Source organism: Copadichromis virginalis, linkage group LG3 (assembly GCF_057382275.1).
Source record: "Copadichromis virginalis isolate Kocher_CV1m ecotype Utaka linkage group LG3, C_Virginalis_male_GT1.1, whole genome shotgun sequence".
NCBI lineage: Eukaryota > Metazoa > Chordata > Actinopteri > Cichliformes > Cichlidae > Copadichromis > Copadichromis virginalis.
The window spans coordinates 24698950-24711278 of NC_140620.1; the positions used below are offsets into that span (position 1 = coordinate 24698950).

The following is a 12329-nucleotide window of genomic DNA, read 5'->3' on the forward strand; positions in this document are numbered from 1 at the left end:
TGCCCGTTGTGCATGTGCAGGAGGCCCACAGCATGCTCACACTCTATGTGAGGGCTTCACACAAGCAGGAATTCAGCTAAAAGACATCTTAACTGTTAAAATACTAATGTTAATTTTAAATATTTGGTGGCATACTATTACAGTACCTTGCTCAAATTCAGTGGGCTCTTTAAAATGATTCATTCGCTTACTTAAAAATATTTGTAAAGGCGGACTACACGGCTAGGTGCTTCTTTTTAACCCTACGGTTGTTTTCACCCCCAGAGCACTAAAGTAAGGGGTTACTTTAGTGCTCTTAAATTAACATAAGAAACATTTTTCATTACCGAATTCAGTTCAGTGGGTGGGTCAATGGGTCGTTCAGTGGTCATTGAGTGGGACATTCAGTGGGTCAGAGGCCAAAGAGGGGCTGGGGGGTTCTATTCATTATCTATGGCAGTCACTTTTGACGGCGGGAACACCACAGATGTAACAAAGTTGATTGAAACACTCAAAATTCGACGAAAGAGGTGTTCATCACTTTTATATGTTCATCTGCATAGTGTCGAGGATGTCATAAGGCCTCGAGGCAATCGGATGTAGATAATTATTTGAATGCAGTACAAAAGCGTCACGCTGTCCACATATATTACCATTGTGGACTGAGTTTCCTTTTCCTTTAATTGGTTTTGCATTCCAGGGCTGTCTCATCAGCCTTAATAAAGTTGTTGTTTTTATTTTTATTTTGGGTCCCTTTTGGTTGCAATTTTAGGACATTGTCTTTTAGATCTTCACCTACATCAGCATGCTCGGCTATTAAGCGTTCTTATATTGACCAAATATTATGATCCCATCATGTTTCCTAGCAAACAACTATCAATGGCCTAAAGCACCCATTGTTTAGCACTGTATCTTTGTTATTTCAGAACAACAATATCCAATTTATACCCACATCAATTAATATAATAGTATCTACTATAAATATCAAGTGCATAAGTTTGCCAATAACATGAAAAGACCAAAGAGTACTCTGTTATTACATCATGATTATTTTTTTTCTTTTATATTACTAGAGGCCATCCTTCCATTCGCTTATCCGTTTCAGGGTCGCAGGGGGCGCAGGAGCCTATCCCAGCTGTCATAGAGCGAGAGGCAGGGTACAGCCTGGACAGGTCGCCAGTCTGTCACAGGGCTAACACACAGGGACAGACAACCATTCGCACTCACATTCACTCCTACGGGCAATTTGGATTTGGTTAATCCAAAATAACTAATCAACCTATCCCCATAAACAGCATGTCTTTGGACAGCGGCGGGAAGCCGGAGTACCCGGAGAGAACCCACACAAACACAGGGAGAACAGAAAGCCCCCGGCTTGATGGTGGAATTGAACTCAGGATCTTCTTGCTGTGTGGCAACAGTGCTAACCACCATGCCACCGTGCTGCCTTACTAGAGGCCATTTCCACCATAAATGCATTCATAAAAAAGGTAAAGTGATACATAAAAATTCACCACAATGCAGGGGAATGCCACAAGTCCCATAAAAACAAACAAACAACAAAAAAAGAAAAAAAAATTGGTGTTGATTAATAACTAGCTCGATCAAACATTCAAAGCTACAATCTTGCTTCATTTAAAATGCTTTTTCTTTGTGTGTTTGGCTGTGTCACTTCCTCATTTTATGATAGATGATGAGATAAAAACCTGTATATAATATATGTGATTTCCCTTCAAAGTTTGTAGCTACAGGCTGATACTAAGAAAGAAGAAGCGGTCATTCTGCATCCCCTCTGCCACACTCTTTCTGAAGTTTTATAACTTTGCTGTATCATCTGTATAACCGTGAAGATGTTTCCTGTGTGTGTGTTTGTTTGTGCTATGATGATTCTGACCCATGCTGCTGGTGAGTATTGTGAGTACAGTTTTATTTGTAAATGGTGGCAAAAAGTTCATTAAGTGTCCTTTTTTCAGTTCTCCCCAAAGGAGGGAGTGGAACCAATCAAACAGGTCAGTAAGCATACTGCAACATTTTTCCAAAAATGTGCCCCTTAAGTTTTTGTCTAATTATATTATCATCTGCAGTTGCATAACATGATTTGAAATTAATTTCCTGTTTGTTTTCTATTTACATGTGGCCAAATGGCTTAATGATTTAACATCAAAACATGTTATTTCTAAGTCACTTTATTGGGTTAATAAGAAAGAAAGTTATACATGAATAAATAAATAATATTTAGATTATAAGATGTAGATTAGTGTCATAAATTAATGAGAAAAACAAACATAAGAAGGGCAAATTCATGAGAAAAATGAAAAAACTGTGTAAACTAAATAGTGTAAATTACTGCAGTTCACCTTTCAAGCTGAAAAGAAGTTTGAACACTTGTGATCGCAGACTACAAGATAAATAATTTAGTGTAGTTGCCTTGGCTCTCTGGCTTGGCTTTGAAATCAATGTGAATGGCACTTACCATTCTGGAACATTTAAATTTACAATGATGGACTACAAATAAAATAAAGGCAACTAATGTCTGTCTTAAATTGGCACAAGGAAATCATTCCCCTGCTACACGCATTTTAGATCCTAGATTCTGATGACAATACATTTTTCACATATTTGTTTTTTCTTGTTAACTTTTCATTGTTTCATGTAACTTGGTATTTGTTTTCTCGAGAAAAAAACCAAAACAAAACATTAGCTTAATGTTATTTAATCAGCAGTGTTTTGTGAAATGTTATTTTTTATACACCTCAGCACTGTAATTATGTGCTCTGCCACTTTCTGGTTGAGTAAACACTTGCAGCTGATTTGTTTGGGAGCAACTATAAGGGAAGAGATTTAATGAACTGGCTTCTTGCAAAGGTGGCATCGTATTACTGTATCATACCTGACATCAGTGAGGTCTTTAGATTGAGCCATCCTTTTACAAATGTTTGTAAAGGCAGAGTGCAGCATTGCTGATAGAGATATGGACAAAAATCCAAACATACAGTTTGTATTTAAAAGATACTGAGCTGAGTTGAAAACAGTTCAGGTCATGGTAGTTTAGAGAATTTGAAAAAAGAATGCAACTGGACTTCTTTAAGTCTGTGAAGACATTTCATCTCTCATCCAAGAGGCTTCTTCAGTTCACCTAGACTTCTTCACAAACCTAAAGGGCTCTGCAGTTTTGTTCATTTTTCATACTCTCTTTTATTATTGTAATGGTCACTTTAAACCCACATCTGGGTGTGAATTAAAGCTACAGAGTGTAAATGTTGATCTCTCTCGGAAAAGTGTACAAAAGTGTACAAGTCATAATTTCCCCCAGCCAAAAGTCACCTGGTCAAGAGGTCCTCTGATTGTCCTGGTGGTTGGACTCTGTTGAGTGGTCGCTGTTTCCTCTACATTCCAAGACGCACGACATGGGCTAAAGCAGAGGTAGGTTTATTCCATTTGTATTGTCATCCAAAATGGATTAATCCATATCCTTTTACTGTAACTGAATCCAGATGTTGCTCCCTGCTTTCATCTCCATTGAAGAAAAACTGCTTGGTCATGGGGGCCAACCTTGCATCTGTGCACAGCAGCACAGAGTATCATGGGATTCAGCACCTGATAGTGACTGCCAGTCATGACTACCAAGAAACTTGGATTGGAGGAAGTGATGCACAGGAGGTACTTTGTTTAGCCTGTTTCTATTTATCTATGTCTGAATGAATCAGAAATAGATCCTTCCTGCTGTGCTAATAGAATATACGTAAAGCCGACAACGGGGAGAGTATTTACAATGAAACAAACAATGATAATAGATTAAATCAGAAACAGCATGAAAGACGCCTGAGCTGGAGGTAGGTAGAGAATGCAGAAACAGTAGAGTTGCTAAAGCAGCTTTAATAGTGTATCTGTGAGTTTTAACAAATGAAGTAGATATGATCTGGGCTTGCATCAATGTTAGCTCATCTGCTGGGACAGTGGCTAAGCTTGACTATTTGGTGTGAATAAAATCGGTGCTATGCACGATTTCTCTCATCTAGAACAAGGCCTGGTTATGGACTGATGGAAAGCCTTTCGACTATTCAAACTGGTGCCCAGGAGAGCCCAATAATTTCTGGCGCAACCAGCACTGTCTGCAAATCAATCATAGCGGTAAACCAGAACACAACATTTCACATGGTTAATAAATGTGTAAATTATTTTAAGTGATAACAAGTAAAAGTCAAAAGGATTGTCTCAGGTTTTGATTTGTGTTGTACTTTGCTGATTTTTGCTTTTGGATCTTACAGGTTCCAAGTGCTGGGATGATATAGCATGCAGCAAAAGTCGACCTTCTGTTTGTGTCAAGAAAATGTGAAATTTCTGTCAAAATACACACTGTTTGGTGTGCAGTGGCTTTTGTTTTACATTCTTCATTTGGCTTTACAATTTCTGTTTCATCTTTTGTCTCTAGCATAAAAATTTTGCAACAAAATAAAAAGTCTATGTCATGAATAGTGGCAATCCCAACCCTAGTTCTTAACCCTAGCCTAAACTGTGGAAAAGTAGTTTTTCCGTAAAAAGTATTGCTCATCTTTGCCTTTTATCTGTAAACTCTTCTTCCTATGCAATAATAAAACTCTCAAGCATGGCTGTGTGTTGCCTCACTTGTGTTTTAGTGGTGTGTGTGTGTGTGTGTGTGTGTGTGTGTGTGTGTGTGTGTGTGTGTGTGTGTGTGTGTGTGTGTGTCTGTGCGTAAAGTCACTTGTGTCTACATATAAAATGAAAAACTCAAAATTTGGTTAGGTTTTTTTATATACATTGAAGTAAAACTATGTATCTGCCAGGGGAAACCTTGCATTTGTGCACAACATCAAAGAGTATCATAATATTTAGAATCTGATAATGACTGCTACACATTTATACAATGCAATGCAACCGGGATTGGAGGAACTGATGCACATGAGGTGCGGTCAAAAATGTTTGAGTTAAATATAAAATTATTGCAGGACTGCAGTGGTCCTGCATTAACTGCAGTAACTTATATTTGGTGGTATGAATCGATCAGAGACATACCTGTGCTTCCATGTGCATATTTGGAAAGTCACAGATGGGGGAAAAGGAAATCCATGCAGAACAGAACAGGCATTGGCGACATCGGTCATCTGATCTGCTGCTTGATTTTGTGGCCTGCCTGAAAAAAGCATTGCCCTATCCTAACTTCTAGAATAATGTTTGGGTTTTGAGTGAACATTTAATTTTTGCAAAATTAAATGTTTCAAGCAGCTTCTCCATGATTGTGCTTTTCGATACTCTTCGATACTAATATAATATTCAGTATATTGACCCATTAAGAAAGCACTTATACTATAGAGACAACCAGACTGACTAGCATTAACTGCTCTTAAGGGCATTCTGATAAGCTATTCAAACTTCTAGATCTGCCCATTAATTTATTCACAGACAAACTCAGTTGCTCCATGTGCTGCATATGTCTGTGCAGCATTTCTTTATGTTGCTCCAACAACAGTGTTCTCTCTTTGACCTACTGGTACCAGTCCTTCAAACAACAAACTGTCATTCTAAAAGTGCTGTATCATCAATTCGCAGACAGTATTAGTAACATTTTGCAGAAGTAACACACCTCAAAACTGAAGCTGATACTGTTTCATAAGAGTTGTTGTTTAATCTTTAACACGTTTTTTTTTTATTTTGGCAGTGTGAACAAACATTCTATGCCTAATCATTACTGAACTCTGCCATTTAGTGACAAAATGGCTCGGAAAACAGCAGTAGTTCTATCTGATGAAATAATGTGCACAAACATTCTTTGAAAGATAAATATTTAAGCAGTTTTGTTAAGCATAAAGCATGATGGCAGCTATTTTGAATCCATACCGCAAAAACATTTTTTTTAAATTACATTTAAAAATCCCTTACATTAAAAAAAGAAAGAACTGAAAAAAACACTAGGGTCTTGATACAATGTAAAAGCATACAAATTTAAAAATTACTCAAGATAGGGTTAGGGAAAATGGGGACGTTTTCTTCTGAAAGAAGAATCACTGAACTGTTTCTATAGCAGGGATTGACAATTGGCTTCCTGAATTACCTTTGTCCATTACATCATTATTGTTTAGTAAATAGTACAAGGGACTGTGGTAATTGGAGGGTGCAGACTAACACTAATACTAAACACACTTTGCATGGCATATTAGTAAAAGACAGACATTTTTCTGGAAGCCTTGTGGTTTACTACCTAGTTGCTGCTTCCGTGTTTTTTTAGAGAAGAGGATTTGTAATGGCAACTCTTCCAAACAAGCCATACTTGTTCAGTCTTTTTATAGGTGTTCTTTCATGTGCTTCGCCATTTTATATGTTAAACTAGGCTTGTAGATGTACCTTTTGGGTTTTTGCTGTTTCTCTGAGCATTGCACTATCTGTGCCGATGCCATGTATAGAGAACTCAGAGTAGCATAATCAGGTGTGGGAACTTGGAGTGGTGACCAGTGACACAGACAGAGAAGGAAAGAGAGAGCAGAGTGAGAAAGAGAGCAAAAGAAGTGAAGGCCTCTTGGCAGGTCAGGCTTACCTATCCTATCACCAAAAAGAAAGAAAGAAATCAATCAATAAAATAAATTCAAGTGGCTTAACATCCTGACTAAAATGAAGAGAAATGTATTTCCACCCCTATGGTTATCAGGATTGCTGTGTAAAATTATTTGCAATATGTGAAAAGTTGCTAATCTGGCTCTTGTAGGCAGAAAAAAAGCATTACACTGCCATCTGTGTGTGAAAGAACAGTCTATTTGATAGTCTGAAAGAAGGTGGAGCTCAACCAGCTGAGTCAAACCCCAGTTCAGAGGAGGTGGCCTTCATCCAATGCTCTGCTGCGACATACAGCTTACATATACAAGACACAAAACACAAACAACAGCACCACCCTCATGTGGTGAGAAACTAAAATGATATTCACATGCTTAACCCTTTAAGACCTACCATAGAACCAAGTCCACCAGAGCTTATATTATATTTTTACATGTTGTAGAGCCATTTTTGGGAGCATTTCAAGTTGCTATACATCAATACAACCACTATAGCCTAAATTTTAATAATATGTATTCATTAAGTGCATAGTAATTACATAAATTGCACAAAAGATCAATAAACTACAAAAAAATTTAAAATCGTTTTTGTTTTTTTTAACATATATTTCTAGTTAGAGAAATTTAAGAGGCTTATCCCTCAAAACTGTAAATACAAAAAAGTTGCACAAAATAGTTTCCCACCACAGGAAATTTATTTTGAGTGTCTTCATAGTTTTATTTTTGAAATACACCAATTTCTATACACTGTAGGAAAAACGAAAATAAATATTATACTGCAAATTTGCAAAAAAGCAGCATATGCATCAAAATAAACTTTTTCCAGCAGTGCAATATGAGTCCTAAGCATTATTAATAGAATTAATATCAGATAGAAACCTTTTGATGACTCAGTAGCCAGAGGTGGGTAGTAAGGAGTTACATTTACTCCATTACATTTACTTGAGTAAGTTTTTGAAAAAAATTACTTTTAATGTACCTTTTTGGCACGATACTTTTTACTTTTACTTGAGTACATTTGTGAAGAAGAAACGGTACTTTTACTCCGCTACATTTGCAAAATTCGACTCGTTACTTTTTAAAAAATAATTAGTTTAACACATTAGATAACATGCCGCCAGTGGAGTTTCCAGTAACTTTTTTACCAATCAGTTTGAAACTGGTCATGCCAGAGCGGCCCAAGCGCAGTGTTGCCAAATTAGCGACTTTGTCGCTATATTTAGCTAGTTTTCAGACCCCTAATAAAAGACGTGAAAGCGCGTATTGCTTTTAGTCTCAACAAGCAGCGGGTGCTGTAACGCAGTCAGTTCTTCTTTTACTCTTTTTCTCTTATGCTGTTTTGTGGATCACAAGGTTTAAAACTACTTATAAACACACACACACAAAGTAACTCCACCAGAGCGCCTATTTCGGGTCACTTTTGCCGGTCCAAGCCCGGGTAAAGGAGCAGGGTTGGAATTGTGACATTAAAAAAAACAATAATTGCTAAAAGAAATTTAATTTGTAGTTCTAAATAAATTCTAAATGCATTTAGGACGTTTTTTACGCACGTTATGTCTCTTCCACGGTGTTATTTCTCTCTCCAACAACATAGGTTACAATTAGATTAGCATGACCAATTATGCAAATTAGGCGATGACATCATTTAGCGACTTCTAGCGACTTTTAGGACAACCAATAGCATTTTCCTTACTGAGGAGTTGGCAACACTGCCCAAGCGTTTCAAAGTAGCGGACACATGGAAAGAAGAAATACATGAAGACATGGCAGAGCCAGTCGTCTACGCTAGAGCTGAAGAGGATGAGCACCCCTGTCCTCATATACAAAGAATGTTTCGCTTAAAAGCAGTACAAAAGAACAGCTATGTCTTCAGTGTCGGTGTCTTCAGTGAGAGGCTCTCACTGAGAGCCAAAACAAACAAACTTTTCAGCATGAAACGACTCAACTCGTGTAACCTGACAAAATGGTAAGTTTTCTCTAAATATCTTTTTAGCTGTGGTTAGCTGGATGTCAGTCTTATGTTACAGCATAGTGAGACAAGTTTGTGGGTGTTTTGTGCAGCTTCGGCTGTCTTTTTAACTGCTCGCTGGTTAGCTAGCGTGAGCTAGAAGCTCACAGCTAGCCTGGTAATGACGCTGGACTTCCACGCACATATAAACAGCTCGTCTCTACTGCTTTAACAGAAACAGAAGGCAGGGTTTATTATGTGAAACAGCAGCTTGTAAACAGTCTGCATTAAGTTGGGTAAACACTGCGATATTTTTCAGTCGCGTTATTCAGCTCCTGCTCAAACTGTACAATTGAATCTCAGGGGTTAGAAGTTCATAGGTCACGATGCAGGGTCTCACACTGTACGGCCTGATGCTCTGATGCGATTTGAGTGCTCAAACTGTGCGTCCATACTATGAAGCTTATCATACAAAATCTGTCTCTCGTCCTCCACCTCTGTCTTTCATACACACACCACCACCATCAACTTTGCAAAATTACTAATGAAAAACATTGAGCAGGCAGCTGTGATTGAGCAGCAATGTCCATCCAACTCTTTTCATGATTGTTGTAAGTCGTGATAATTTTGTGAGGCCACATTGAAAAGCCTCAGATATGGAAGCGTAGAGCTGCCACCCAGGCAAAAGAAAAACAGAGCTATATCACGTTAAAATGTGAAAAGTATATTAATAGAACAATAAAGTTTACATTATTGTATTTTGCACAACTCTGTTGCTTGTGAAGCTCGCACACAAGAATTTCACTCACATGTGCTGTACCAATGTACCTGTACATGTGATGTGACAATAAAAGTGATTTGATTTGATTTGAAATATTTCACGTTATTACGTGACATAGCTCTATTTTTCTTTTGCCTGGGTGGCAGCTCTACGCTTCCGTACTCGGATGAGCTTGCCAGTTGTGCCTCCAGGGGCGAAAGGATTTCAAACAGGTTTGATTTTCTTGCAACCATACGATTGATGTTTGGGAGCTGGGGCCTGTTCTTCGTACCGCGCTAAGTGAGTTAGCTGGATGAGATTGTTGACGATTTCGCGTGATCCTGGATCGTTCGGTTCCCCGAAGCCCATCCGGGACTTGCTGTCATAGCAACAGAGCCGTAAGCGTAAACCTGCTGGGGAGCAGGTTTACTTTATGTAAACAGGATTAGATCGCGGCCACGCAGGTATGCCCGCGTCATTCATACGAAAGCAACAGCGATATTCCACCACTGTTTCACCATAAATAAATAACATCAATGTAACTAAAGACAATGCAGCACTTGATCCATTTATTGATTTCACACAGATACATACAGGTCATTTCCTAAAAAAGGGAAATGTACTATTAACATTCTATTACATGTATGTGATTATTACAGATGTAATTCATATTTCAGAGTAGTAATTGTAAATTACTTCGTGTAATCAAGATGGGAGACCACGGCTATAAAAGCGAAGGTGGATTTGGGAAGCCTGTCGCAGCCATGTCCTGTCCGTATACGCGAGCCACCCATTGCGGAAGGTGCAAGATTGATAAGGAGAGTTTTCAGAATTCAGCGTATATTGCGGGACAGACAGGATCCTTTAGCTCAGCGCGACAGTGTGCTCATAGAGAGATATCGATTTTCCCGTGAGGATATTATTTACTTAACCAACTTGTTGACGAGGGGGTGCAGGACCACCACCTGTCTTTTTTTTGCTCTGCCCTTTTCTTGGTTGCTGTTATAAACAAACAGATTATTTCAGGGTCTCTTTCCAAGAGACGAAAAGCAATATAAGTGATAAATATTACCATTCTGTAGAATATTCTTATATTTCACTTTTACCTGTTCCCATGTTCTAGTGGGTCCTGTTGTGGCTCTAATGTGAAAGGGGATATAATATAACATATTATAATATAATGTAATATAATATTGGATAATATAGTGTAATATAATAAATCTACCCTACCGCCTACTGGTGTTGGCCAGAGGGGCCGATGGCGCGATATGGCAGCCTCGCTTCTGTCAGTCTGCCCCAGGGCAGCTGTGGCTACAACTGTAGCTGCCTCCACCAGTGTGTGAATGTGAGAGTGACTGAATAGTGGCATTGTAAAGCGCTTTGGGTGCCTTGAAAAGCGCTATATAAACCCACTCCATTATTATTGTTATTATTAAATTACTTACGAGTTTAATTTGTCAGCAACTTTCTGCCAGCCCTCGCTCCTTGCTTTTGCAGCCTTTGCAGTGTTCCCTTGCGTTCTGATTAAACTCTGAAACTCCTGAAATCCCTCACTCAAGAGTTCTTGCTCTGCTGCCGAAAAATACCGAGCCGAGCGCGCTCCGTCGACATTTTCGCCGACCAATCAGAGGGTTGCCGATCAATGTTTCCACTATCGATGCGTAGCCCCTTTTACGACACCCAGTGATGTCACATTACTGCGTCCAGCTGTACTAATCGTCAACAGCAGGTGTGTTCGGGGAACCGGATTAGCGCGCTCACGGTTAGCGCGATGGTTTGGTCTTGGATGTTTCATTTGATCTTGGATGTAGTAAGCGACGTACGAAGCACAGGGCCCTGGTCATGAGGTGTTAATCACTTTTTGTTACTCCATGTATACAACACGAGGATCGACACACAATTAAGAAACAATCCCCAAAACGGTTGCGCGACCGAAAATCGGCTCAAAATGGGCCAAAAATTGCACAGTGTATGCCCAGCGTTTGGAGGCTAGCTTCATCTAACTCCCTGCCCTGTGGTTGGAAGGGGTGTGTTTCATCTTTTTGCAGCCACACAGACTGAGGTGTTTGCCTTCTCAGGACAGCCATGGATAGATTAGAGGCTACATCCCAGCTCCAGTCACGGCTTCTATCACTGTCTTTCTCGTCTTTTCCCAGACTAACCGCCAAATATTGCAAGGAGGATCTATTGGCAAGCACTAGGGATGGGTATCGTTTAAGTTTTATCCAATACCAGTGCCAAACCGGCACTTTTTTGAAATGGTGCCGGTGCTTTAACGGTGCTCGAACCGGTGCTTAAAGAATGAAGAACACAAACTTTGTCCAAAAACCTCTCATGTTTAGTTGTTTTTTTGTAAAAAGATAACAATGTTAACCTTTTCTGCAGCTATAGGGCATATATGGTATCACTCTTTTCTGGAAACATTGCTTAAACCAGACCTTCCCAAAGTGTGGGGCCCGCCCCCTGGGGGGTGGGGGGGGGGGGGCGCAGAGCCATTGCAGGGGGGGCGCGGTATGTAAAGGGGGGGGGGACAAAACGCTTGGACACTGCTAGCACGGGGCGCAAAGCAAGAGATGAAGCATCGCTGAATATGTTTCCAAACCAACTTCATTCTAAGCCAAAGAAAATATGGTGAAGCATATCTTCCCTTTGGGTTCACCTGCACAAGTGCCAAGGTAGGCCTGCAGAATTGGTGCAGGGGAGACCTGGGCTCTCCAAATCACAGACAAGGAGACCAGGGCCCTATTTCAGGAAGCCGGTTTAGAAAACTCAGAGTGAAAAACGATACTCAGGGTTGAGTAACCCCGAACTGTCCAACTCGGAATATTCGGTTTCAGAAAGGCTGATAACAATTAGTTCAGTCAACGCGGAGTTGCTTTAACCCCAAGTTAAACGCGCGCACGAGGATACATAAAGCCCTGATTAGTGGAGCACAGATTAAGCGAGTCACCATGGAAACGGAGGGAAAGAAGGCGCGGTCAATGTATTTTACAGCGCTTGAGGCCGAAATCCTGATGGCAGCATATGCTGATAACATGCAAATTCCGCGGAAAAAAGTAACACAGCCTCAGCTGCAAAA

At 39.7% G+C, this 12329-nt stretch overlaps 1 protein-coding gene across 1 annotated transcript; it reads left to right on the forward strand.

Annotated features, from left to right (window-relative positions):
* Positions 1 to 1862: 1862 nt before the first annotated feature.
* Positions 1863 to 4570, forward strand: LOC146713594 (ladderlectin-like). The gene is made up of 5 exons (XM_085438719.1): positions 1863 to 1884; positions 3293 to 3402; positions 3505 to 3639; positions 3999 to 4110; positions 4248 to 4570. The coding sequence occupies exons 1-5, from the start codon at positions 1863 to 1865 to the stop codon at positions 4313 to 4315; spliced, it is 447 nt and encodes a 148-aa protein (XP_085294845.1). The 3' UTR covers positions 4316 to 4570.
* The last annotated feature ends 7759 nt before the right edge of the window (positions 4571 to 12329 follow it).